This window comes from Amphiprion ocellaris, chromosome 6 (assembly GCF_022539595.1).
Source record: "Amphiprion ocellaris isolate individual 3 ecotype Okinawa chromosome 6, ASM2253959v1, whole genome shotgun sequence".
Lineage (NCBI taxonomy): Eukaryota > Metazoa > Chordata > Actinopteri > Pomacentridae > Amphiprion > Amphiprion ocellaris.
In genome coordinates, this window is record NC_072771.1 from 36,512,995 (window position 1) to 36,540,361 (window position 27,367).

The 27,367-nt window shown below is 39.9% G+C and overlaps 1 protein-coding gene across 2 annotated transcripts in view; it reads left to right on the top strand.

The window, feature by feature from the left end:
* The window catches only part of nos1 (nitric oxide synthase 1 (neuronal)), a 57,182-nt gene extending 30,698 nt beyond the window's left edge, over positions 1–26,484 (top strand). Inside the window, exons 9-30 of one of the 2 annotated variants that reach the window (XR_008602074.1) lie at positions 89–228; positions 1,210–1,384; positions 2,538–2,639; positions 3,316–3,510; positions 3,765–3,850; positions 4,319–4,463; positions 5,358–5,462; positions 5,541–5,599; positions 5,724–5,840; positions 7,808–7,982; positions 8,333–8,471; positions 9,909–9,987; positions 10,172–10,365; positions 12,312–12,481; positions 14,802–15,012; positions 15,918–16,005; positions 16,906–17,027; positions 17,340–17,488; positions 18,336–18,530; positions 18,933–19,051; positions 21,082–24,597; positions 25,494–26,484. Coding sequence is in view for 1 of the 2 variants with exons in the window: in XM_023276244.3 (XP_023132012.2) it covers positions 89–228; positions 1,210–1,384; positions 2,538–2,639; positions 3,316–3,510; positions 3,765–3,850; positions 4,319–4,463; positions 5,358–5,462; positions 5,541–5,599; positions 5,724–5,840; positions 7,808–7,982; positions 8,333–8,471; positions 9,909–9,987; positions 10,172–10,365; positions 12,312–12,481; positions 14,802–15,012; positions 15,918–16,005; positions 16,906–17,027; positions 17,340–17,488; positions 18,336–18,530; positions 18,933–19,051; positions 21,082–21,097 (2,781 nt within the window). In the remaining variant the exon portion in view is untranslated. Of the gene's footprint in view, positions 1–88; positions 229–1,209; positions 1,385–2,537; positions 2,640–3,315; positions 3,511–3,764; positions 3,851–4,318; positions 4,464–5,357; positions 5,463–5,540; positions 5,600–5,723; positions 5,841–7,807; positions 7,983–8,332; positions 8,472–9,908; positions 9,988–10,171; positions 10,366–12,311; positions 12,482–14,801; positions 15,013–15,917; positions 16,006–16,905; positions 17,028–17,339; positions 17,489–18,335; positions 18,531–18,932; positions 19,052–21,081 lie in introns of both variants that reach the window. The other variant, XM_023276244.3, reaches the window with a different exon arrangement.
* Positions 26,485–27,367: the final 883 nt, after the last annotated feature.

Here is a 27,367-nt window from a genome sequence, read left to right on the forward strand (position 1 = left end):
GTTAAAAATCCAAACCGCAGCATTCTTACTTTCACCATCTCTCTCTTACTGTTTGCATTCAGCTCACATGTAGCTCTTTGGTCACCAGATCTGCATGCAGCTCGGATGGAAAGCTCCGAAGGGTCGTTTTGATGTCCTGCCCCTCCTGCTGCAAGCCAACGGAAATGACCCCGAGCTGTTTGAGATCCCCGAAGACCTCATTCTGGAGGTGCCGATCACACACCCAAAGTGAGTTATGCACATAATCCACAGGATGTAGCAAAAAAGAAAACAAGAACAGAGGGCGGCCGCACAAAAAAGACATCCACCCACTTGCACATCTTTAAACAACACTTCTTAAACAATGGAGTATTTTTAAGCCAAGAAGTCTGATTCGGTTATGGTCACATTCCAACTGTGCTGATTATTCCCAGAAAACACAACGAGCCGCGCTTGATCTGTTGCTATGCCAGCTTTTTGTGGTAACCATGGGGCTTGTTACTGAGATTTCAAGCTTCCTCCTGTTTTTCATTGTTATGTGTTTACTTTTCAGAAAACTTTTTTTTTTAACAGTGGTAGCCACTGTACAAAAAAAACCCCATAATGCCCTTGAGATGCTAAGCATTAAGCTGCTGCTGCACTGCAATTTCCATAATCACAGCAAAGAATTGGGTATTATCGCTCGTACACACAAAGATGCACGCCGAGCTATCGCTACATCGCTGCACGCCACAGAGAGCCCTTCAGAATCCCTCGACACACAGATCCTTCTGCCAGACTCCCCCCTACACCCCCCAAAATTGGCAACTCTTGCTCCGAACCCTGCATCAGCTGGCCCTCCTCTCTGGCAGCCGCTTGGCACAGGCCGCGACCGCCAACAGTGTCTCATCATTACACGAGATTAGACCCAGCGCTGCAAATAATACACTGAAAGCAGTGTTATCAATCCCCCTAGAGGCTGGAAGGACCGAGTGGTGGGAAGTAGATTGAGGTCCAGTGGTTCTGTCCAGTAATAAAAAGCTGTCAGAAGTGGTTCTCTTTGTGTTGATGTTTGTTTTGGCTGCGCTTCTTTTTTGTAGTATGTGTCCCTGGGGTAATTATCTGTGCTCTGTGTGTATCGCAAATGTGGAAATTGACAATTTCCTGACCTCAGTAGGGAATGCAGTGAATTGAATTATGTGAAATAGCTGCACTCCTTCACCGTCATCCCTCACTGTGTGCTCTGTTCAGGTATGAGTGGTTCAAAGACCTGGACCTGAAGTGGTACGGACTCCCGGCAGTTTCCAACATGTTGCTGGAGATCGGTGGTCTGGAGTTCACCGGCTGCCCCTTCAGTGGCTGGTACATGGGCACAGAGATTGGTGTGAGGGACTTCTGCGACAGCTCGCGCTACAATATTCTGGAGGTAGTTCGCCATGCCAAAGCATAGACTCATGATCCGAGGAGGGGGGGGGATAAAGAATTGGAGGCACAGATTGACTCAAGCCTTGTGCAGACATGAGCATGTGTTGTGTCACCAAACGATCCAATCGGAATGCCATTCTTCTAATTGTGCACGCTGCGGAGAAAGCTGATTAACAACACTTGTCAATAATCCTTGCTGTGGTTTGTTGCAAACTCGCTTAACATGAAAAAACCTGCCTGATACAATGCAGAATGTGTTGATTTGTATAGGTGCTTGTGTATTTATATATGCACTTAGAGGGACAAACATAATTACAAGATCTTCTGTAACATTTACCAGCTTAAATCTGTGTCTTTGTGGAGAGCATGCAGCAAAAATGTATTTGTGATAAGGCACATCATTAGGCTACCAGACTGTCTGCTATCTTTGCATGTATCACATTACTCAGACAAGTGAAAGAGAGTGTTTCCCATCCAAAAATCTCAGACCAAACCAGAGCGGTCCAATTATGAAGAGCACTTGAGGGCACACGGGTGCCAGCTTTGGTGGATCTGTCTTATAAATGAAGTACGGAAACTGTGCTTGAAGTTAAAAAGAGTTCTTTCGGCTTTTGCACTTCACTATATATTTTTTTCTCTGTAGCATATTGTGCATAAATTATTTAGTGAAGAAGAAGAAAACAAGCAGTAAATGAAAGGTTGCAGGTGTCTTTACTTTGATGATACACAATCAAAGATGCGGAGGAACATATAGAAAATGTTTCCTTTTATTTTCAAAAATGAACCACTATTAATCTGAGCTCCTGCTAGATGCATGAGACATATTGGAATAGTACATTTGATTCAGAAAATCTAAACCCTGTACCTTAACCTTAACAGATGTATCGTCCCTTTGCTTTCTGCACTAATGTGGCAAACATTTAACATCATAACCAAGGCTAAGGATACACAGATGATGTCGAAATAAGTCGAACATGTAAAATAAAACTAATATGTTGTGTTTTAAAATCTAATTCTAAAGTGTATGCTCCAGGAATTACCAGATCAAGTTTAGATAAGAGAGAAAGAGGAGATTTAGCAATTACGGCTACCAATTGCACAATGATTTTTACATCACAACTGTCATGTCAATCCTTCCTTTCTGTATTATGTAGGAGGTTGCTAACAAGATGGCCTTAGACACCAGGAAGACTTCATCCCTTTGGAAAGACCAGGCACTGGTGGAGATCAACATTGCTGTTCTCTACAGCTTCCAGGTACGTGAAGCATTCATTTAGAGCATTAAAACATTAACAAAAACAGGTGTTAAATCTGGAGTAGGCAGAAATCTACAGCCGTTCTCCTGCAGCTCTTCTCTGTGACTTAAGCCCCTCCCACATGATGAGCACAGCCATATGCAAGTGCAAAAAAGTCAAATTAAAGGCACCTTTAAATTCTGAATTCACACAGGATTCAAGCCTCACTGTCTTCAGTAAAATATTTTTTTAATCTCACTGTGGTAACTTTGTAGCTTCTTATGCCATCTCACCTGATCTCAAAAGCCCTGTAATTGGCTGAAGTCTAGATTTTCTACCGCCAGAAAATTGAGTCAAGAGTAGATGCAGAAATCTACTTGCATCTCAGACCACTTGCCCGTTGCTTCTTGGATTCACAAAGTTTTATAGTGAAAAAAGTCTAACCATCTATATATAAAGATCTCAAGTTGCTTCTAGAACATAATAGACTTCTCAACTTTATGCTCAATAAGTAGCAGGCACTTGTAGTTTTGCTAAAATGAAAATACACCTGGTTCAGGTTTAGCTGTTTCTGTACGTACACATACGTACATTATTTCTAAAGTGGATTATAACCTAAAAAGCATTCATCAATAAAATAAAACATGTCAAATTTGGTTGTAAAATGATCCCTCCTGTCTTTGCTTCCTATCTGTAGTCCTGCAAAGTGACCATAGTCGACCATCATTCAGCCACAGAGTCCTTCATGAAGCACATGGAAAACGAGTATCGGGTTCGAGGAGGTTGTCCTGGAGACTGGGTGTGGATAGTTCCTCCCATGTCAGGAAGCATCACGCCGGTTTTTCACCAAGAAATGCTCAATTACCGCCTCACCCCGTCCTTTGAGTACCAGGTGAGAGTTTCCTGGAATTCCTAAACATCAGCTTGTAGTGGTTTTATCATCTTCTGACATGATGAATTTGCAATAGAACAAGCAGAGGTGTCAATATCTGTTCTACGTTAACATCGTTGCAGGATCCCAGGAAAATATTAGGGTAAATTACAATCAGAATCCCCAGAAAACTCTTGACTACCACAGAATATACCTCTGTATATGAAATATCCTTAATGAAAGATTACTTTAATGTATTTTTCCACCTGCAAAAGCCTGATCCCTGGAATACCCATGTGTGGAAAGGAGTCAACGGGACGCCCACTAAGAAAAGAGCCATCGGATTCAAGAAACTCGCCAAGTACGTGCACTTGTTTTTGTTTAATTTGTTTTCCCACTTTGGCTCAATGATAGACTCAAGGGTAAACTGTGACCCTAAATGTGAAATATAATAATAATAATGATGTGTATTTGTTAGTTTAAGGCCAAACGGGTAATCACTTTCCTGATAAAAAGTTAGACACACGAGAAGGAAGCTGGTGTACTCAGCAGTGAAATTTATCCAATCAACCCCTCGGGGAGTAATCAGAGTTTTGTCTGTGTTTGCATGCACTTGTGCTCGTCTATGTTGTGCTATTAATATAATTGCCTCGAGGATATGACAAGCTAGGTAATCACAATTGTCATCCATCCATGGCTGCCTGCTACAGTGAACCTCACCACCTTCCGTCGCTGGTTCCAAAGGAAATGTTTTATCGGACATATGAGCATGAGAGAGCTCTCGAAAGGTTGTTGTCTGATCTGTATCTGTGTCTGCTCACCTCTGCAGGGCTGTGAAGTTTTCAGCGAAGCTCATGGGCCAAGCCATGGCCAAGAGGGTTAAAGCCACCATACTGTTCGCCACAGAGACGGGCAAATCGCAAGATTATGCCAAAACTCTGTGTGAAATCTTCAAGCACGCCTTTGACGCAAAGGTACGCTTGCTCCCACCTTGCATCATCGTTTTCCCCAAAGTTCGAGCGCATGTGTCATTGTACCGATGTCTAATTGAAAAACGGAGGAATTCAAAAACGCTGCCACCCCTCCCTCCCCGCTCTCCGGATGATGAAGCCAAGCAGATGCCAGCTGAGTACAGACGACGGGAAAAGGGTTGGAGGAGAAAGTGTGTCTTTTGTCACATTTTTTTCCTTACATCTCTCATGCAGCAAAAAGCGCCGCAGGGTCAAAGGCAAGATTTAACCATCCAAGCGTTGAGCAGAGCAGTAGTTTGGAGACGAGATCCTGAAGCAAAAAAAAAAAAAAAAAAAAAAAAGATGCTGTGCTCAATCATACACTATTTGCTTTTTCCTCCAGGTCATGTCTTATTTTCCCTTTCCTGCTCTCCCCAGTGTGATCAATCACACAAGAAGATGCATGCAAGTGTGCAAATGTGTGTGTCACTGAGTGGGTGTGCTGTAGATGGATCACAGGGCAGATGCTGAACGCCGAGGGGCAAATCGCCGTTGTTGTGGGGCTAAAGCCTGTTTTCTCTTCACGCCTTTCGGTCGTGTGTGTGGTTGTGCATGTATGTGAAATGCGAGTGCGGCCCATGGCAGACAAACACCATCACGCTGAGTGTGCATCATGGCTGCTCGTTGTGCGGCAGCAGCATATTATCATCTCGTTAGAGGTGAGGACAGAGTGGTCATTACAGCCTCCTCCTCTGCCAACGGCTGTGTGTTCGGCCTTAATTTACACGCTCAAGTCATCTGTCATTTGGAGTGTGTGTCTGTGTGTGTCTGTGTGTGTGTGTATAGGACACAAGAGCGAGATAAAGACTGCAACCATGTATAAGATTCTCTCAGCACAATGGTCTTTTCTTTATGCAGGTCATGTCCATGGATGAATATGATGTGGTGGATCTGGAGCACGAGACGCTGGTTTTAGTGGTGACCAGCACATTTGGAAACGGAGATCCACCTGAGAATGGAGAAGTATGTATAGATATGTGATATTTACCAGCTCTAGTTAATCAACACAGAATGCTAACCATCTTGCATTTGCTGCTGCAGAAATTTGGAGCTGCCTTAATGGAAATGCGCCACCCAACATCCAACACAGAGGACAGAAAGTGAGTTCGGTCCCTCAACCCACCTGTGTTTGAATTCATCAATGCCAGTTTTCATCTTTTTTATCCAACTGAGATAAACATCGTGTGTTTCATCTCTCTTTGCTTTTGCTCCCCCCTTGGGAAGGAGCTACAAGGTCCGTTTCAACAGCGTGTCCTCTTACTCTGATACTCGGAAGTCCTCCAGCGATGAACCGGAGGCCAGGATTAACTTTGAGAGCACTGGACCCCTCGCTAATGTCAGGTAAACAAACTGAACCAGATTAAATCAAAGAGCCCTAACAGGACTTTGTGTGACTTCGCCTGCCTAAAGAATACTAAGTATTCAAGCTCAAAACAATGTGGCGATTTGCAGGATAAGAGATTTAGACATCAAGATTGAAAAAAAAAATATGGTCAAGTCAACAAGATCAACGTGTTCTTACATGCTTCGCATTTTAATCTGTAGTCACTGAAATGCTTTCATACAGGTGTTTATATCTGGGCTTAAACCTTTTTCAATTGCAAGCAGTTCTGGCTGTCACATTATTACTCACATTGGCCTCATTTTTCACTCCAGTATAAAGTCCTGCTCCTTCATGGAAACAGCACTACCATGGCTAGAAGTAGAAAGAGCTCAAAAATGTCTTCTGTGCAGTTTGACACAGTTATAATGACATAAATCTGAGAAAAAGTTTCTTTGATCATTTGCTTCATGAAAATTGAAAAAACTGAGATCAACATTTTTTTCAACAGGTGATCTCAAAAGTGGAAAAAACAATCTACATACTACACATATTTAGCTACTTAAATGTTTAATTTGCTTGCATACGTTGCTTCTATTTGTGTGAACACAGCCTGCAGTTCAACCCAGTTCAGCAGAACGGTCACTGATTATTTATTATATGACTGGTGGTCACAGCTGAGTCACTAATGGCTTCACAGTTGCACTGAAAAATGCAGATTTTTTTGTTTATAGCAGAATCTGGATAGAGCTAAGATTTCATTTTTGACAAATTTTTAAATGAGATGCTGAAATATCAGCTTAGATTTGGTTCAGTTTTTCTGGCGGCATGTCACAGATGAGTAGTTCTTGACCATCAGAAAACTGAAAATCCAGCATTTCTTTCTGTTATTACAGTTTAAATGTTGTACTTTTGGCAATTTTTTTGACAGAACTACATGTCACAGATGAGCGAGTTGTTTTTTTCTTCCTGTTTTTACAGTTTTTACAGTCTGAAAAATTGTGTAATTTTGGTGATTTTTTAATAGATTTTTTTTTTAAAAAGTTGATTCAGAAACCCACTAGCAGATTTTGAAAAGGTTAACAAGCTTTTCTGTCTTTCAAGCTAAAAACCAGTCAGTCATGTAGCATTTCAGCACTGATATATTGTATAACTATTCAAAAATGATGCACAGTACACAGAAGTAAGAATATATTTAAGGAACATTAACGATTTGACTATTTCTGCTTGCATTTAACTATCTTCTTGGATTACCTTTTTGTGGTAACTAGCAGCTTTAGGAATGTCATTATTTGTCCATTTCTTGCCTGTTGTTGCATAGTCATGGCACAGGAAAACATTTCTGCACCAATAATATCTGCTGGATGCAAATGAGATTGGTTTTTAAAAGCTTGGCCTTAAATTAGGAAGCAGACAAAACATTTTCACTGATTAATGAGTAGAAAATACATGGACTGTATTTTATAGTCATTAATTAAGAAAGGCCAAGGGAATAATCATATTTCTTAGCAATACAATAATATAAAATGCACAAGTTGCAACTTTATTGATCCGTTCTGCCAGTTTTATAATATGCCATTATCGTACTTAACCACAGTATTCCTCTTAGTTTAGCTTTTTCATTATAATCTTGCCTCAGTGCCCACTCCATAGGAGAGCATCTGTAAAGCTCCTTTGGGATGACAAATGTTATTGCAGTGGACAGTTTGCTGATCTGTTAAAATAGAGGAGACAACAGGAATTTTGCTCAAACGTGAACCTGATGTAGACTGACTTCTTCCCAGTGAAATAGTGATCTATTTCATGTTTGCATCTATCCAAACCCAGACAGGACAAGCACTTGTAAATACGTCAGCTGTTTTCAACTGCATTTCGAGAGTTTCAACATGGGTTTGTGTATGTTTGAGTTCTGCTTTTTTTCCTCTCTCTCTCTCTACCTGCTTCTCTTCCATCTCCATGTTTTTTTTCTTCATGTGCCTTTGTTTAGGTTCTCAGTGTTTGGCCTTGGCTCCAGGGCCTACCCACACTTCTGCGCCTTTGCCCACGCTGTGGACACACTGTTTGAAGAGCTGGGGGGTGAGCGCATCCTACGCATGGGAGAAGGAGATGAGCTGTGTGGCCAGGAGGAGTCATTCAGAACATGGGCCAAGAAAGTTTTTAAGGTTGGTTTCATGGGCTGAGACCCTTTGGGCTTGGAAAGGGTTGGTTTTTTGTCCTTTATTTCAAGATGAGTATGATGGTTTCTTGTCAAGGTTTAGAGGCTAATGTGATCCCTGTTTTCTGTGCAACAACATCAATACAATCGAAATCAAAAAGCCATCTCGCTCTTTTTAAACAACCCAACAGTCAAGGTAGTACTTTGAAGTTGTTTCGAGGTACTTAACCTTGAGACCTTGCAGAGGCAGTCCAAGTTTTTTTTTTTTAACAATCCTTTGTTATCCCAATGTGAAGGGATGCTTTTGTAAAATGCACATATTCTTTCCTGTGCTTGCTGTTGTTGTTTCGTATCAAGGCTGCCTGTGACGTGTTCTGTGTTGGCGACGACGTGAACATTGAGAAGGCCAACGACTCCTTGATCAGCAATGATCGCAGCTGGAAGAAGAGCAAGTTCCGCCTAACGTACACAGCCGAGGCCCCAGTCCTCACCGAAGGTACGTAATCCTGCAGTAAACAAATCATGATCTGCTGATGCTTTTTTGGTATTTAAAGAAACGATAAGCGCTACTAAGTACTGCAGCACAAAATAACCTAATGCATCTGTAGACGGATGGAATGGTTGTTGCTCAAGACCAGTGACTCAGCCATTACATCACCTGGAGCTGAGATCTGTGGCTCTGCTGTAGAATGAAAAAAATTACAATGTGATGTGATATCAAGACTTGTTTTTACTGTAGAGGTCCAGAGTTCAAAATATAGTACTGGAACTTGTAAACTTTAAACTCCCCTGTCCATTGAAAATCACACATTTTATCTTGTCTAATGTTTTTTAGATGCAAGAAGGAACAGTGTTTTTAAGAGGTTATTATGTGATCATAACAAAGGAATCATGCCAGTTGAAGATGTCAAGATTGCATTTTGGGATTTACATTTGTCCTATTTCTGGTTGAGAGTTAGACGGGAAAGTTAACATCACTTTCAAAACTGTACAAGAAGTATAAGCAACTGCCAGGAGGAAATTTGTACAATTTATATGCAAATAGTCACACATAGTCAGACCATTCTCCAGTGTTGTTTAAGCCATGGAGAATGGTCTGACTGCACCTCAGTATCATTCTGCTATAGAAGGGAAACAAACGCACTGATTATCTGTATGACTTTTAACCAGTTACTGTCATCTTGGATGTTGCTAAGCCCAGGGCGCAGCAACAGTGCCCCCGCAAAATAATGTCAGGGAAACTGTTCTGATGCGCACAAGCTAGCATTGTCATTAAATTAACTAATTCATCAAAAGAACCAAGCACATTCCTTATTGAATGATCCAGATCTTCTGGAAAATGTATGATTGTCAGTGTGGTAGGTTGCTAGATTGGAGGTTGTTGTTGTTTCTCATAGCAGAGGGGATTTTAATAACAATAATTTGCAAATGTCAGGTTTATACCTGCAAGCTACATCTAGAAATTAGTCTGAAAATTTCATAAGTAACAAAATCATAGTTTTTTGTGTTTCCTATTGTTAAAATATGCACTGAAGTGGGTACATTCAATATGATTTTAATATATAGTTGTCTGATATAAGTGCTATGGGATATAATAGTGTTTGAATCCCTTAATATGTTATATTGTACATCTGTGAAGTAACTTATTATGGAAGTCCAGATGTAATTCATCAAAAATATACAGCAGTTACCCCACATAGCACCCTTAAAACCACTAAACCACCCCCAGTTTCCAATCTTTATGCAAAGTTTAGTAAAGTTTCTGTCCTGACCTGGAATTGTACTTCATGTACAGACACAAGACTGGTATTGATCTTCTCATCTAACTCTCGGAAAGAAATCACACAAGTTCATTTTGCAAGCAGACCGGGTCTGATAAATCCATAAATAATGTAATTATATGTAATCCAGTATTATATCTTTTTGCCCACAGCATTGTATAATATTCACAAGAAGAAAGTTTATGGAGCAAAGATGCTTGAATCGCAAAACTTACAAAGTCCCAAATCCAAGTAAGTAACACTTTCCACAAGAAAAATATCATTAGTACCATGTTTTGTTTAACTTGTAAAATGTTTAGTTGATCTAATTCCTGGTGTCCAACCTGTTCATTCTGTTTATAGTGGTGTGTGAACTACATGGAACAGACTGAAAGTGGTGCAGTGTTTTTCCCTAAATCTCTGATCTCTTCTATAGTCGTTCCACCATATTTGTGCGGCTCCACGCAAACAACCACGACAGCCTGCGCTACAAACCCGGCGACCATCTGGGCATCTTCCCTGGCAACCACGAGGACCTGGTGACAGCTCTCATAGATAAGCTGGAGGACGCTTCACCTGTCAATCAAATAGTCAAAGTGGAGTTCCTGGAGGAGAGGAACACGGCTCTAGGTGGGTGATGTTATCAGCGACGTCATGCTACTCCGCGAACACAGTAGCCGTGAAATCAGGAGGGTTGCAGTTTGAAATCTGGGCAGAATGTCAAAATTCAAAAGGCGAGTAAGAAACAGTCTCTCTTTCCTCAGCAGACACCACGAAGTCGCACTTCAGCAAGGTGTCTATGTCCAGAAATCTTCCAGTGAAGCTGTGTATTGGCCGACAGTTGTGGCGACACTGGGTCACTTAACTGTGATTTTCACTGCGACTGTGAAGGAAGGTGTTTCTTAAACAGAGAATTGATTAAAATGTATCTTGACAATTAGACACTCTTGATAATAGCTTATTAAACTTCCAGCCTTCTTCTGTGAAAATGCTTTCTCCTGTTTCCAACAGCAACCATACTACACAAGACTGCTGGACTGTTTCAAGAATAATTCTTTATTTCACCCCTGCAATTTAGCATTTCAAGCAACAAGGACATAATTAAAGTGTTTATACACCTACACAATTATTTACTTGATGTGAGTAGTTACAGCTGTAAGCAGATGCATCAGTGAACTCAATGAAATCCCTTATGTCAACTTGCAACTACACAGTACTGTTATAGTGTAATGTAATCTACTGAAGTGTTTATATACTGCTTTACCTATCTCAAGAGACTTCCTGCTTTAATTAGGGTTGAATAAATACAAAATGTTTACATAATTTACCAAGACTAAACTGTTTAGAAATAATTAGACTCCATATGTACAAACATGTTTAAAATCCCAGAAAAACATATCAAAGGGCCATAAGAGGCAACAACTTAAATGTCACTGTCGCTGTCTTTATTTAACCCTCTGAACCCCAAGCAAATTTGGGGCATATTTTGCTCCTGTCACATCTTTACTCACTGTGAGTTAATTTTTTATTGCTGTATGAAGTCTTGCACCTCTGTGGAAACAGCACAATGTTGACCAGAAGTAGAGAGAACTCATTGTCTTTTATGCAATGTGACAAAGTTATAATGCCATAAATTGTGGAAAAAAGTAAAGCAAACCTTGAATTTCGTACATTATTTATTTACAAAAATGAAAAGTATGTAATCAACATGTACAGCACTTTAAAAAGTATCAAAATGTGGTACCAACACTGGAAAAGAAAAATGGTGACTCTACTAATATTTTGCCACTTACATTTTGAATTAGTTTTCATACTTATCTCCTATCTGTTCTGTGTAAACACAGCCTGCAGTTCATCCTAGTTCAGCTTAAAGGTCCCTGAATTTTTATCACATGACTGTAGGTAACAGCTGTGTCACTAATGGCTTTCCAGTTGTGTTGTGAAATTCAGAATTTTTAGTTCTATGTGAGAATAAAATGATTTAGATGAAATCTTATGTTAAACTTTATCTTGGTCAAGTTTGTTATTATGAGTGCAAGAGAATTAGACATAATGGTCTGTTGTTCTGTAATACACCTTGCATGTTGCAAATTTGGTGAATTCGAGTCTAAGCTAAAATGACAGTTGCATATTTAACAACAACAAAAAAATGTTGTGTGTAACTTTTATTTTGGCCACTTGGGGGCAGCAGACTAGACTGTTGACAAAATGCAACTTCCTGAAAGTGTTGTGGAGATGTTGTTAGCAAACAATTAGCTTCCAATTGTAGAAGCGATTCTGCTCACCTCACCATCATTGTACCTTTGTTTTGGTTTCAACTAACTCTTAAGAGAAACGTCTTTTCTATTAAATGGTTGCCTGATGCAAGAAAAAAATATTTATAAGGCTACAGACCAGAAGATTAAAGAAAACTAAGACCTTCAAGAAGCAAAAATATGCCATGAAGGTGGAAGGAGCTGCAGAGTTCTGTGTGATAGTTATCTGAGTCTGTTACCCTTTCATGTCACATAGATCATCTGATCCGCTGTTGCTATATATGTAAATGAACACAGCTTTAACATTTTCCTTGTCTCCAGGTGTGATCAGTAACTGGACCAATGAGACTCGTATCCCTCCCTGCACCATCTACCAGGCTTTCCAGTACTTCCTGGACATCACCACCCCACCGAGCCCCGTGCTGCTGCAGCAGTTTGCTTCTCTGGCAACCAATGACAAACAGAAAACGAAACTAGAGATCCTCAGTAAGGTAAATTCACTTAGTCTTCTGTGTTACCATCAGCACTGACCTTTGGAGTTATTGAGCTGCTGCAGTGCTGAGTGCTTAGCCTGGGTCGTGACCAGACACATATGGGATTTGTGAAATATGAGCGTAGGCTAAATTCAAACATATCCTCTCTTGTTTTCTGTCCGACAGCCAAATGTATGCAGACATTATTCACTTATTTATTAGAACTCTTTTTAAAGCACGAGCCTATAAAAAGTCACCATGTGTTTAAGGCTCAGCAGCAACCAACACATTCACAGTGTTTGCTCTGAAAATATGGGAGATGGTTTCTGTGTCTGCGAGCCGATTTGATGCACTTTGCACTGATGGAAATACGTACAGTAGGAGTTAGCTGGCGCCAAATTAAACCGGTTGATCGTTCTAACCCAGAGCTGTTCCCCCTTGCAGTGCCTCCCACAATTCACTCTCCATTTTTGTCAATGTGTGGAAAAGGCTGGATGAGGCCAAGCAGTGACTCATATGCTCATACACAGAATCATTGTCACCAAAGCAAGAGGGAAAGATGGAAGGCTTCTGCATTCGGAAAAAGAAACTGTACAGTAGAATCAGCACTGCAGATCATTTTTATTTTTGTACGCGCTCAATCTTAACCTCTTTTCAGGACTTATGCAGAGTTTTCTGCCTTTTTTAACCTTCTTTTTAGCATACACATGCATTAGAAAGCAAACAAGTTATAATGTCTGTTTTCAAAAGAATGAAAGAACTAATTAATTAAAGAAAAAGATAGCAGCTCCTAACATGTGCAAAGTCCCAACACCCCATCTGTTTATCAAGGTCAAAAATCGCAGGCGCCAAAGTACTTTTGGTCTTAAAATGTTGCTAATTGTAGATAAGGTGCTTCCAACTGTGTCTTAGGCTGAGAATAGAGGCCACAGCGGGCTTCCTAATGGGTGCTGTGTCGCTCATTAGCGGCTTGAGAACAAAGCAGAAGTCGGTACCCTATCAAAGTTTTTTAGCCTGGTGGCAGCGCTCTAAATTTATCACATCTAAATGTCAGCGATGACACACAGAAAACAGTTGGGCAGTGAATGGTGAATGGTTCGTCTTGTGGCTGCCTCCTTGTCTCGAGTCACAAATATTTACAGGGTCCAAAAGAAGAAACAACCGTCTGTTTGTTCTGTGATCGTAACAGTTACATTGGCTTCTTAATCAGAACAACTTAACAACATAGAAAGGTAAAAACTATATCTAAAGGCCCTCTCCATTAACCTGAACATGTCAGTTTCATGTCTGAATAAGCACCTTGGTCACTTTTCTGTAATCACACTAGGTCGGATGTAGTAAGTGTCTGTATCACTTTCAACACAGCACTAGTCTAAACTGCATGTCGTCACATCATTTACTTTGAGTTGAATGAAGTGATTTGAGGCTTTTTCCACATTTCAGCACTAATTTTAATGGTGAAAAATCACAGACGGTGACAAAGAGGCAGCTTGCATCCTAAAAATTAGAGCACACCTTTCTCAATCGCTTTGCCCTTCAGTTTCACATCTGTTAGGGTATGAATGGAAATGGTGTACAGATAGAACTTTACCGACATGAAAACAGAGACTCAACAGCTCAGATTAATGAGACTGACCCATAATTACAGTAGGTTTTTATTTTTTATGACAAAGCTTTTGCAGGAGCTTTTGCAAGTTTACTTTGTTGCTTCCAGCTGTTTGCAGGAATCTTTCCTCTTAGCTAATTAACAACCATGCATTTGCAGATGTGGAACAGCAGCACCGTATAACTTCAATAGATACTAAAAATCATAAATTATCCTCGACATGGAGACGGGATCAATCAGGACAACAAGTCATGCTGTATACTTTTCGTCGATTCAGAGCCACAGTTTATAAGCTGGAATTAAATCGTTTGTTATCAGATTTGGTCCTGGGTTCCATCATAACTGTTGGGATATTCTATTTTTCTCGTTTGTAAAGTGGTTTCTAGGTTATCATATCATGGGAAGAGAAATTTCAGTTATTAGGAATTCGTAAATAAACGAGGCTGCTGGTTATTTGGACAGTTTGATGAGCTTGTTGTTAGCTTAGATATTGTCTTTTGTTTATTAGTGCATTATTATGCATTAAAAATCATGTTATTTGCTGTCCAGTCTCATGTCATTGACAAATATCCATCACTGTGATTGAGATCATTGAAGGAAGCTGCCAGGAACATTAGCTTTAACAGGCTGATGAATCCAGCAATTCTACTGTACGCATCCAGTGTCTGACAAGGGTTTAAGAAACATCCACTCATGCTTCATCCTCCTTTGTCTTTCTTCTTAACACCCCAGGGCTTGCAGGAGTATGAAGAGTGGAAGTGGTACAACAATCCCACGCTGGTGGAGGTGATGGAGGAGTTCCCCTCCATCCAGATGCCCTCCACCCTCCTACTCACCCAGCTGCCCCTGCTTCAGCCTCGCTACTACTCCATCAGCTCCTCTCCAGACCTGCACCCAGGAGAGATCCACCTCACAGTGGCTGTGGTCTCCTATCGTGCCAGAGGTAAGGAGCCACTTCTTGAAGCAGGATTATTTTTTTCAGTTCAAGAACAGCTATTATGCCTCTCCAAGCATTTTAAAGTGGCGTAGGTGTAGCCTCGGTTACAGTGCTGCCTAGAAAGGTAAAGTTTAGTGGCCCTGTGAGGCTTTTCAGGGTCTGAAATTGGTCTTCAGCATTTTTTTCACATGCTGCTGTTTGAAGAAAACAGTATTTTTGCAGTTTTACTCATATATGTCCTGTGTATGCTCAGTTTATGCTGTGCATAAAAGGCACCGTGCCGCGGCCTCTTCAAGGCTGCTGCAAAGGCTCAAAAAGTCAAATGACTCAGCGTCTCTGAAAACTCTCTGATGCCTCAAAGAAAACTGATCGGTAGTTATCTTGGAAAGCTTCACAGGGTAGCCAGACCACAACTATAATTACAAGCAACATAGATGTAGAGATACCACGGAAGAATGTATACCTGTGAACGGATTCAATTCAGAGATATGAGCCCAAACGCAACTAAAACAAAACAATGCAGGTATGTGGGGACAGTATGTAAAATACATTAGATATCCAGGTTTGGTGTAAGCTTTTCTGCCTAGTATCACAAGGCTCTTATAGCTCAACCTTTGCAGTTAGCATCTGTAATCTCAGTCTTTGAAGTAGCCAGTAAACATTACCATAGCAGCTCACTGCTGTTTTCTCTCACACATAATTCACATAATTGTGCAAGCATATTACTATGATTGTCTAAGCAACAGCTGAATTACTGCAATTTCCCTTTAGAGAGACAGCGAGAGAAATAGCCCTAGCCTTGTGAGCGCGTTCAGGCCAATCTCCTCTTGTTAGTTTGCACACTTAAAAAGAGTGGGAGGCAGAGGGGAGGAAAAAAGGTAAAGTGCTTGCCTGGTAATCATCCTTTTCAGATGGAGAGGGGCCTGTCCACCATGGAGTATGTTCGTCGTGGCTCAACAGGATAGAGAAGGGGGAGATGGTGCCATGTTTCGTCCGAGGGTAAATATCAAAACCTTTTTATTAAGGGAATTTTGCCAAATTGCAAATAAATTTGTATTTTGAGATGTTAAAAGAGAAGTTTGACATTTGTTGAAAATAATCTGCTTTGCTTCCTTGCCAACACTTAGATGAGAAAATTAAAACCACATTCTTACCATGTGCTAAATATGTGGCGATATTCACCCCCTAGAAAACAAGAGCTAGATGTCTAAACATCACAAAAACTGTGCCACTGAAGCTCACTAATTAGGATGTTGTACAAAAGCTTAAGTTTGAAAATGGTACATTACCATTTTACCAGAGGTTATGTGTAGGAAAATGTATTAGTTTGCAGTAAATAAACATGATTAATGTCTTAATTAGTGATCTTTAGATGTATTCTAGGCAGATTTTTACTACCGCTAGACATACTCAGGGTAGCTTTGTGTGCTAAGCTACGAAAATCTGTTTTGATTCTCAGTCATCCAGTGGCACTGGGCACTGACTCATTAACAACCCAACAACTTGTGGAGTTTTGTGAAACTGCCAGTAGAGTGATGACTCAACATGTTAATGGGGGTTATATTTTCTAACGAGGTACCTCAAGACTGCATTATAAGCACCTGGTAAGTGGCTTCCCCATCTTCTGTTTGGAAACTGTTGTTCCAGGTGACTTTCATCCATCTAAGTCTCTTGGATTAGAGGTGAAAAACTCTCCAAGAACCAAAAAGTTGTCTTATACTGAAGACCTTAGCATGATGTATTAAACATCAGCTTCTGGAAGTAGCTTCATATTTAGCATACAGGCATGAAAGTCTTCTCATATAACTCTTGGGAAGAAAGATATGACTTGTATAGGCTTTGTGGGCACTTTTAAGATATTTCTTTTCATTAATTATTTTGTCTGTTGTATTGTTTTAGTGCACCATCATTCCAACTTCCCAAAGACAACCAAGCACCGTGTATCCTGGTGGGTCCAGGAACAGGTATCGCCCCATTCAGAAGCTTCTGGCAGCAAAGACTATACGACCTTGAGCACAACGGTTAGACATACTTCTCTTTTTTCCCCCCTTGTTCTTTAGAGATTTATTTGTCACCAACTTGTAGAGAGGCTTTGTGGTGGATTTTCACTGCTGTAAAAAAAGCCTTTAGATAAAATCTTCAATTTGATGTCTCATTGTGAAAATATCCAGGACAAGCTGATGGATTTATTCTTCCAGTTAAAACGCTATCGCACACGTCTGGGTGTAATAATGGAATTTAGACCAAATCCCCATCAGTGGTTTAGATAATACACTATCACTTCACATTGTCCTGTTCTGAACAACACAGTAACTCTGCCTGTCATCTCCAAGGAATTGAGTCATGCCCCATGATCCTGGTGTTCGGCTGTCGGCAGTCGGAGATGGACCACATCTACAAGGAGGAGACCATCCAGGCCAAGAACAAAGAGGTGTTCAAGGAGCTCTACACGGCCTATTCCAGAGAACCCGGCAAACCAAAGGTGCAACTGTTAAACTGCTGTGTGGGTTTGAAATAAATTCACAGAGTGGAGAAAAGGCTGAATAAGAACTGCTGTGGTTATATTCTTAAATGTCAACGCTCCAATTGACACTGTATGCTTCCATTTTAACACTTTCCACTCTAGTTTTTGTTCTATCGTCTAAGTCTTCTTCGTGCCTCTGCTTCCTTTGCTGTGCTGAATGGTTCTTGTTAATGTTAGCAATAATTTCAGCAAACTGTACATTTGTAAAATAAGGTATTTAAAAGGATTTCTAGACCGTGACAAGTTGCTTTGATTAGAAAATAAAATACTATAAAGTGCAGTTCCAGGTGACTAAATGTTTTGTGCCTTTATAGATACACTGTGATCTGTAAGTTGTAATGTGTAAATGATAACTGAGGCATAATATTGTTGAAATTTAACTTATTTTTCTTAAGAAATTTCAGGTTATTCCTAATGTTTTGCAAAAAAGATAGTTCCTTAAATGTTAACATTGTCAGAATATATTTTTTGCACTAAAACAAAGGGAAAAATTTAGAGTTGTTATATCTAGGTTAGTATGCTGTGATTTTACTGGTCTGGCCCACTTCAGATCAAATTGAGCTCTATGTGGCACCTGAACTAAAACGAGTTTGACACCCCTGTTCTGCAGAGTATAATTTCCCATTACTCTAAGAATATTCTGTTCCTGTACGCACCATTTTTTTTTAATGCAGTTTGCAAATTTGACCTTTTTTTCCAGTCTCCTGACTCATTTAATTCCCAGTATTTCCTTCCCTGCTTTTTTTTCTTCTCACACTTGACTTCTTGCTGCATACTCATCCTTTCTTCCCTACCTCTGTGTCAGAAATACGTACAGGATGTACTGCGAGAGCATCTGTCACAGACGGTGTACCAGTGCCTGAGGGAGGAAGGTGGACACATCTATGTGTGTGGTGACGTTACAATGGCCGGAGATGTTCTCAAGACTGTCCAGCAAATCATCAAGCAGCAGGGCAGCATGAGCCTGGAGGATGCTGGCTTCTTCATCAGCAAGCTCCGGGTAAGAGATGTACAACACTGTCAACATTATGTTCACTTTTAAACCCCCTCGAGGAGGATATTGATTTTAATTAGAACCCCACATGAAGTAGTTGAAAAGTGTATGTAACTGAGTGTCAAGCATGGAACAGTTGAAAAAAATGAAGCCATATTGAGTCATTGTTTTTTTAAAAAAGGGTGAAAAACACTACCCACTGGATTACTTTCATGAGTGAACTCAAGGGTAAAAAAGGCTGGAAAAAAACTAAGAATAACGACGCACGTCACCACACTTGCTACTACACACTTACCTGTGTAGTAAACACATGAATAGATGATTGTCAGCTCTGCTTGATTCATCGTTCGCTACATCCAACATCTGTTCATCCTCTTTCTCCGCCTTCACGTGTCCTGTTGTCACCAGGATGAGAACCGCTACCATGAGGACATCTTCGGCGTCACCCTACGCACCTACGAGGTCACCAACCGGCTTCGTTCAGAGTCCATCGCCTACAATGAGGAGAGCAAAAAGGACTCAGATGAGTAAGTGGCTTGTGAGTGTTTTGCAGAGGAAGCGCAAAGAAAAACTGCTGTAAAATGCAAATCGAGACGAAAGTTTAATAGGAAAATAGTACAAAAGGCATAAGAATTGGTAACAATCCTGCTCTTAACCTTCAGGTGTCAAATAAAAAACGTTATACTGAGGTAATTAAATGTCCAGAAAAACAATATATATTATTATTCACTTTCAATGACTTATCACTTTAGATCTACATCAATCCTGATCATTATTACCAAATTTTCATCAAATATAATCTAGTAAAAATGACAGTTTTGAAGCAAAAGCTCCAGAATCAAAACCTAATAGCACAGAATGCATGATTTCATAATGTAATGGTGGAGGGATCAAAAGTAGCAGTTTTATGGGTTTCAGTGGGGCCATCTTAGTCCTTAAGGTCCTGAGTATAACAATTTTGTATACACAGTGTATTATTAATGTATCATGGGGGCTGAGGTTAAAATTTCAAAATAACCCCCCTCCCCCCAAAAAATAAAAATAAAATTATCTAAAAATCAAAAATGTAAAGGACAAAAATGCCCTAATAGGCACATGAGGGTTAAATACCGGAAATTTGTTCTACAGTTGTAGAAATCAATCAGCTGCTGACCCAAGTGCTACATGGATAAACTGATAATTAAGAAACAGATTAAGAAATTTCAGTTTAGTTGTTTCCAATGCATTGTTTTCATAATTTCAGATTTTTTTCCCCAAAGCTTTTATTTTGTAGTAATCATGTCATTTTATGAGAAAACTCCATTTAACACTTGGTTCTGTGCACCATAAATACTTTAAGACAGTCCCATGGCCTTCACAATCTTCAGTTTTACTTAACTTCTGTTCTGTTCTATTTGCTGCTGCTGTTACATTGTAAATTTCCCCCCTGTGGGATTAGTAAAGGTATAATCAATCAATCAATCTATCTATCTATCTATCTATCTATCTATCTATCTATCTATCTATCTATCTATCTATCTATCTATCTATCTATCTATCTATCTATCTATCTATCTATCTATCTATCTATCTATCTATCTATCTATCTATCTATCTATCTATCTATCTATCATAATTTTAAGATTTCAGGTGTAAATATAAATTCCTTCAGAATACCCAAACAGTGGCCTGCAGGCGGCTTGACTTTTAGTCCTAGATCTGTTCAAGTATCATACTAGCATTTCACTGATTTGTTAAGCCATGTAGGGACCCTGCTGACTCAAAGGCATGAATCATGTTTGAAAATAGCATCTCGTGCACCAAATGAAACCGGAAAGGAACTCACATTCATTCATTTCCTCATGGGTTACTCACTCATTCATTAATTGCTGCTGTATGTCTTAGTGGATTGTAGGAAGCATGGTAATGTCTAGTGTCCGCACAGAGCACAAATACAAGGATGATGGGTTTTCATATTTATTCATGATTATTCCGGAGATTCTTCTTCAAATTTGCCAGCTGGTCAGTTCATATTTTGAGAGAAAAAAAACAACGAAAATTGGCAGATTTTAGTAACATTTATGTCAACCAGTGAGATCACCAGAGCAGCTCTTTATCCGATAGATGTTTGTAAGTCAACTTGAATGTGCAACCTGTAGTTGTTGGCTCTGCCGGCGTGTTAAAACCCCTAGTTTGAGATGAAAACAGAGTGGGTAACCATAGAAACCTGCGGAGAAGGGCCTTTAAACTAACAGGATTAGAGTGAAAGCGAGTGGCTCTGTTCCATTTCTGTTTTTGTTTCCGACGTTATTTGTGCATATTCCAGATTAGATACTTCATATACCCTCGCCATGAGAGCACAACAAGGGCCCTATAGTCACTATGGCTCATTAAGTGCCAACATAATGCATCACAGGCGATGGTTCCTGGGTGGATTGTCACTTGAATTTCACATTTGGCCATCAAAGCCGCTGCTCGCTGAATGAGTAATGACTGTAACATCTCTATTTCCATGTCTCTGCTCCTCTCTGTCTGTCTGTCTGTCTCACTGTCCCTCCTTCTGTCTTTTCTCTCTCAGGGTTTTCTGCTTGTAGGTCGATGAATCAGGAGGCTTTCTGACAACAACCAGTCAAGACGACACAGTGACGCTGGTTAAAGAATACTGTGCCAATTTTTGTACTGTAAAAAACAAAACAAAAAGGGGTTTCTTTCTTTCTTCTTTTTTTATACCACTTTAATGTTTCTGTTGGGCGCTGCGATTTTGTCTGTAGCAAGTTGGAAATGTTCTGTTTTCTGAGAATCTGTTTTGCTTGTCGATGGTACTTCCAAAAATTATAAATTGATCATTTTTGATTCATAATGTGAGCACCTAGTGTAATGACCTGCCTCATTGTGAATGCATGACCAAGACACGAATATACTCGAAAAAAATATAATATACTCTGTGTTAATGTTAAAAAGGCTTTTATTGAGGTTTTATATTTGCAAAGAAATGTGTGGCATTGATAACAAACTGACATTTCTGTTCACTTTGCTTGTTGGGAAGGAATCAGGACAGGTCCGATCTATTTGGGCTGTTTTTTTATTGATATCAAAGTTAGAAAGATGTACAGGCATGTAGACAGAAAAACAGAAAGACAGATGTGTTGCAAACAAAATTTGACGTGTTGACAGGTCACCCTGAATTATGAAAACAGCAATTCTGTTCCACCCTAAATAAATGTATTATCTAGCTCTTCACTGGCAATCCATCAAAGTGCATCAGCCTCTGTGCCAGCGCTCTTTTCAGTGGCCTGTTTATTCTGTCACATCATAATCTTGTGTGTCCCAGCTGCTGCTTGGTCGAACCTCCAGCAGCTGCCAAGGAGCCTGACGTCAGTGCGTTTTTAAATAAACTCAAAAAAATATTCAAACTTCTTCACCACTCTCAAATTTCAGTATCTCAGTCTTGATGTGTTTTCACAGTGTGCTGCCAAATCATATAATCATGCAGCTTCTTGAATTATAGATAACTGATCGATGGCTAAATCATTAGTTAATTTAAAGGAATTGTTTGATATTTGGGGTGTTGTGCTTACTTTCTTGAGGATTCCACAAATCTGGGAGGTCATCAGAGGGTAGCAACTGAGATTGTTTACTGTTTTGTGTTGTGTTAAGACAAATCCAGCTTATTTTTTGCCACGGACATTGTGACTAGGTTGCATTTTTTTCATCCATGCAGCTTTAGCTTAACATAAGAACTAAAAATAGGGAACAGCTGTACAAATGTAACAATATAATGCACCATAAATACATTAAGGCATTATATCGTGTTCTTTTAACAGGCAACAAAACGATCTGGCAGACTTTTTATCCCTTAACCCTCGACATTTAACTGCAATTTACAAATTCTATGCATGAGTTTCTGCACTAAAGCTAATGCAGCACGCTAATTAGTGAGCTTTAAATGCGCTTGCAGGAATTTGCTACCTGTTTAAAGAGCCAGGCTGGTTGTTTTCCGTTTCCAGTCGACTAATTGGCTCCTCATCATATTTACTGGAAGCAGGATGGTGATATCAGTCGAAAAAGTAAGCATCTTCTCACTTTAAACGTGACATATCTGCGAAAAGGACGCTGCCCAGATCATATCCGACGGCTGTCAGCTCGTCCTATTCATCAACAGCATTCTCTGCCTCTTGCCTTACATTAACTACTTGCCTACATTCATTCTTTCTGTAGTCTCTGTTGCATGTTTTTTATTTTGTGTTTCCCTGTGGCTCATGTGCCACCTCTTCACTGTGACCTGACACCTGCTCAGTGGCATCAGCACTGTGTGTGTGTGTGTGTGTGTGCGTGCGTGCAAACGTGTGCCCTAGAAAACCATCTCTATACGAGTGGGTGTGAACATGCATGATCTCAGGTGTGTGTTTTTGACATTAGTTACTCTGCTCGTCGTCTGTTACCTTGTCAAACTGGTCGGATTTTAAACTAAGCATGATATTCGAGTCACACAAGCCTGCAAAGTTAATCTTACGGACGATAACGGGCCCACTTGGCTTGATGTTTTTTCTGATCTTTAGCAGCTCAGTTGTTCAAATTCCAACTGCCGCTTTGGTCATTTGCTGCTTTCCAATGAGTCAGGGTTGTGATTTGAAAATATTCGCGCAGGGTTTTTTGAGCGCCAACTCTGGATTAATGCTTTTTCTCGTCAGCTTCTGAGTCCTGTTTATTTCCTTTCTTTGTCAAATTAAAGATAGCTGTCAGCATGATTCAATGATTTCAATGTGATTTTTAAATGTCCCGAACAGCTGCTGAGGGTATGTTTTTTTTGTGTATTTCTTTTCTTATTAGTGGGATATAATGGGTGATTCCCGTTGTCCCCACTGTTCATTCTGGATGAATGTCTCCTCTATATGATTTGTTTAAACTTGGTTTCGTTGAACTGGAATGAGAGCCGTCAAGAAAATGTCTGTGATGTAAAATGTGCAACAAGAAAAGAATTGATACAAGATATAGCTTCTATATATAGCTTCTATATATATAAATATATATATATATATTAAAAGACAAAGTATAAACTATAAAGAGTACCACTTCAATCTTTTGTAAGAATGTATTTTGATTATGTAAATGAGCACTATGATTCTGCTTGATTTGAAAAGAACAAAAAAAATGGCCTATTCTATATGGTGTCACTCATATCCTTTAGGTATGAGGATAAAACAGTGGCATTAAATAAATGCATGGTGATCTTCTGTCTCCTGTTGATATTTAAGAAGCTCTGTCTATTTACCAGCACTGTGTCAGTCAGTGAGACTGTATCGTGAGGTTGTCCGGCCTTTCTCACTGGGCTTTGGATTGGTAACAACATTCTCGAGGGGGGTTTTCTCTTTCTGTGTTTGCATATCGCTGCTGCTATGAACAACTCTGATCCAATCAGCCTCTGCTATAATGACCTTTGTTGTGTACTTGATTGAGGATATTCCATTTTAATGCATCAACTGCAAGGACTTTGCATTTACTTACGAATAAAGAGAAACATTTACAGAATATGTAAACACTATTCGCTTGGTTTGTTGTGTGTTTCTTGTTTATGTGAGATAGAAACCGGACTGGAAAGGTTTATGGTTCGTGTATATTTTGGCAATTGGATTTTCCGTTCTGAAATGGGTATTGAAAAACAAAACGAGTGGTTATTTGATTTTCGTTTTAAAATACAAAAAATAAAATTGAAATACAAGGTGTTTTTCCTTTTCATGATCAAAAAGGGATATACGAAATATTAAAAATGCTTTGATTTTGATTTTGTATTTAGAATAACAAAAAAATAAAATCAGTAAGAGACAAACAAAAAACGGTCCGTTTTCTCATTTTCTCAGACCGGAAGTGGTCATCAGCAACTGTGGAGCCAAACGACAGCAAGATTCTCAGGGGGCGGAGCCAGAGAGCAGTGATTGGTCAGACTGACTGAGAGCCAGAGAGCAGAGATTGGTCAGACCATAGATATCTATAGAAGACAGGGCGCTAGCGTATCTAGTCTGCTATGTATATCTATGGTCGGTACGTCTGGTAGCATCTCTGGCTGCTGTTGACCTTGTTTTTGGAGTAAAACACGGTAAGAAGATAAATACTTTGAACCAGTAGCGTTTTTTTGTTGTACGTTAAGTCAGCGACTTGTGAAGAGTTGTGTTTTGTCGTGTTTGAGCAGTTGGTCCGGACCGTTAGCTAGCTAAGCGGCTAAGTTAGCTAGCGGGCTAATTAACACTGGTGGCTAACTTACTGCTGAACACCTGTGTTAGTTGCTACTGCAGCTGTCCTCATTATTAGAATGACCTTCTCAACCTGTATTTCTCTGCTGTGTATTTTAGCTTTAAAAAAAGTTATTTTACTTTAAGGTTAACTGAAACCCGTTCAGCTGCACTGAAGTTTAACATTCAGCTGGTTTGAATTAAACCGCGCTTAACATTGCACATTACCTCTCTGAATCTCCATAATTTCATTAAATTCCTTTTCTCTCCCACTGCTCAAGTTCAATCCAGTATATAAAGTGATATTAATAATGAATAACATAACAACCAGCCATTGTATTTATTTATTATTGCATGTATTTGTAGTAAAACATGAGATGAAACATCCTACTTTTGGATCTAGAACTGTACAAGCCTGTTTATTTTCAGTCACCTGACGAGTTAAACTCCCCTTTTTATGTGAGGTTGAAGTAGAAAGTCTGAGATAACAAAGAAAGTTGTTTATAATTTGCGATACCTGTCATCTCTGACTGAGGCTTTAGTTTTTTTTTTTAGCTGATTTACACGTACAAACTTTGTTCAGGAAGATTTCTCAGTAGCTCAGAGGACAGGCTACTTTTTATACAACCTTGTAAGAGAATGTCTGTCAATGCTTTCAGCAGAATTTAGAAACACAACACTTCCTAAACAGATATTTTGAGGCTGTGAGGTTGAACGTTTGAGAGTATATCAGTGTGTTTGTTTGTGGTCTTTCTGTTTCTAGGTGGAAGCTGAATTAGTGAGGATGACTCCTGCTCCTGTCATCTCTAAGCTCCTCACACATCTTTACCTGCACATGAGGAAAATCACTCCTGTAGAATGCAGGTATGTTTGTCATTATTATAAAAAGATGTTGCCTGGTGACCTGTCAGAAACCCATTATACAGAGTCAGCCAAAATAATGTTTACACACATCAGGAAAAGAAAAACTTGCATAAATATTTCAATACCAAATTTATTCACACATCACCAGATTAATAAAAGTTATATTTGGCCTCTACAATTACAAGAGGTGCTGAAAGTGGAGGCCACTGGCTTCCAGACATTTCTGTTGTGTTGTAGACGTCACTTGTTGATGCTCCATTCATGAGGGTAGCGCCATCTGTTGGGAAAACATCGTACAACAGGACACGCAGTTATCGTGATTTGATCAAACTTAGAAAGAGGTATCTGTACGTGTAGAAGTACTTATACAAATGAAATATTTATAAAAGTTTTTCTTTTCCACAATGAATGAATTCCTAAAACACTCTCAATGCTGGAGAGCGTTTGTGATGCTGAAGCAGTGACCAGTTTTTCTGTTTCTTCTCTGGAGATGCACAATGAGGGACGTCTGCAGCGACTGAGAAAGAGTCTCACCACATCCTTACATGAGGAAAAAGACTTTTTTGAAGACTACAATAAGAAAAACTATACAGCAGACGGCTGCATTCAAGGTGAGCTCTGAACATTTGATCTGGAACAGGAATTCAATAACGGCAGCATGAGCTTCATTTCAGTCTGTAGCTGCTGAATTCATGGATGAATCATCTGGCACTAGAGAGGAAGACCATCAAACATCCACGTCAGCTGATGAAGGTCCAAGAGTCTCACCAAACAAACAACCTACAGAGTGAAGACCTCCAATCTGATTGGACGGCCTCCTATTCAGCCACGTGTGAACAAATGCCTCTAAGCTGATTTGTTTTCTAAAATAAATCTAGTTTGAGTCCTAATCTATGCCTGAGTGTTTGCTTCTTTACACTGCTGTTAACAGTTTAGGCTGTTAGATTGTTCCAGATAAGACAAGTACAAGATTCTTCAGAGCTGTTCTACCACGAGCCTGACAGGAAGAACTCCAACAGCTACTGAATGTTCCTGTGGTTCCCTCAAGGCTACAGGAGGAGTCCTACGAGGACGAGCCGGTCCACCTGATGGCGGCCAGTCGCTGCGGTTCAAAGCCGACACCGACTACGTGGACTTCTACTGGACCACACGGAGGCCTTCAAACTGGACCAACAGGTTCAGCGACTCCCCGACTCGTGGGTCTGAGGACGCCGCCGAGCCTCGGTCCAGCCGGCCGCCTGTCTGTGGGTGTTTGAGTGCTGAGAGGTTTGTGGATGCATGTGAACGTTCTGTGTTGAAACAGCAGCTTTGGACTCAGTAACGCCAGGAAAAACCAAGAGCTCCTTTATTTGTGACTTCCACTAAAAAAAACTGATGAAAATAAGTTTGCCAGGGTTCTGACAGAAAACAGATTATTAAATAATGAAAATAATCGTTTAAATATTCCTTCAAACAATCCTTTTAGGTCTACATTTCCTTTACACTGACTTCTTGGTATATGTACAAGTATTTTGGATGGAATATACCAATAAGCCCAATGTTCAAGGGTTCTTCTGGGAATACACCATTAAACCAACATTTTAGGTAAATGTTCCAGGATGTTCGGTAGAATACACCATCAGATCAACCTTTTAGGTCTACATTGGAAGATTTTAGAGTAGAATATTACTCCAAACCATCCTTTAGGTCTACATTTAAGGTGGAATACTCCTTTACACCAAGATTTTTTGGTCTACATTGAAGGATTTTAGGTAGAATATTCCTTTGAACTTT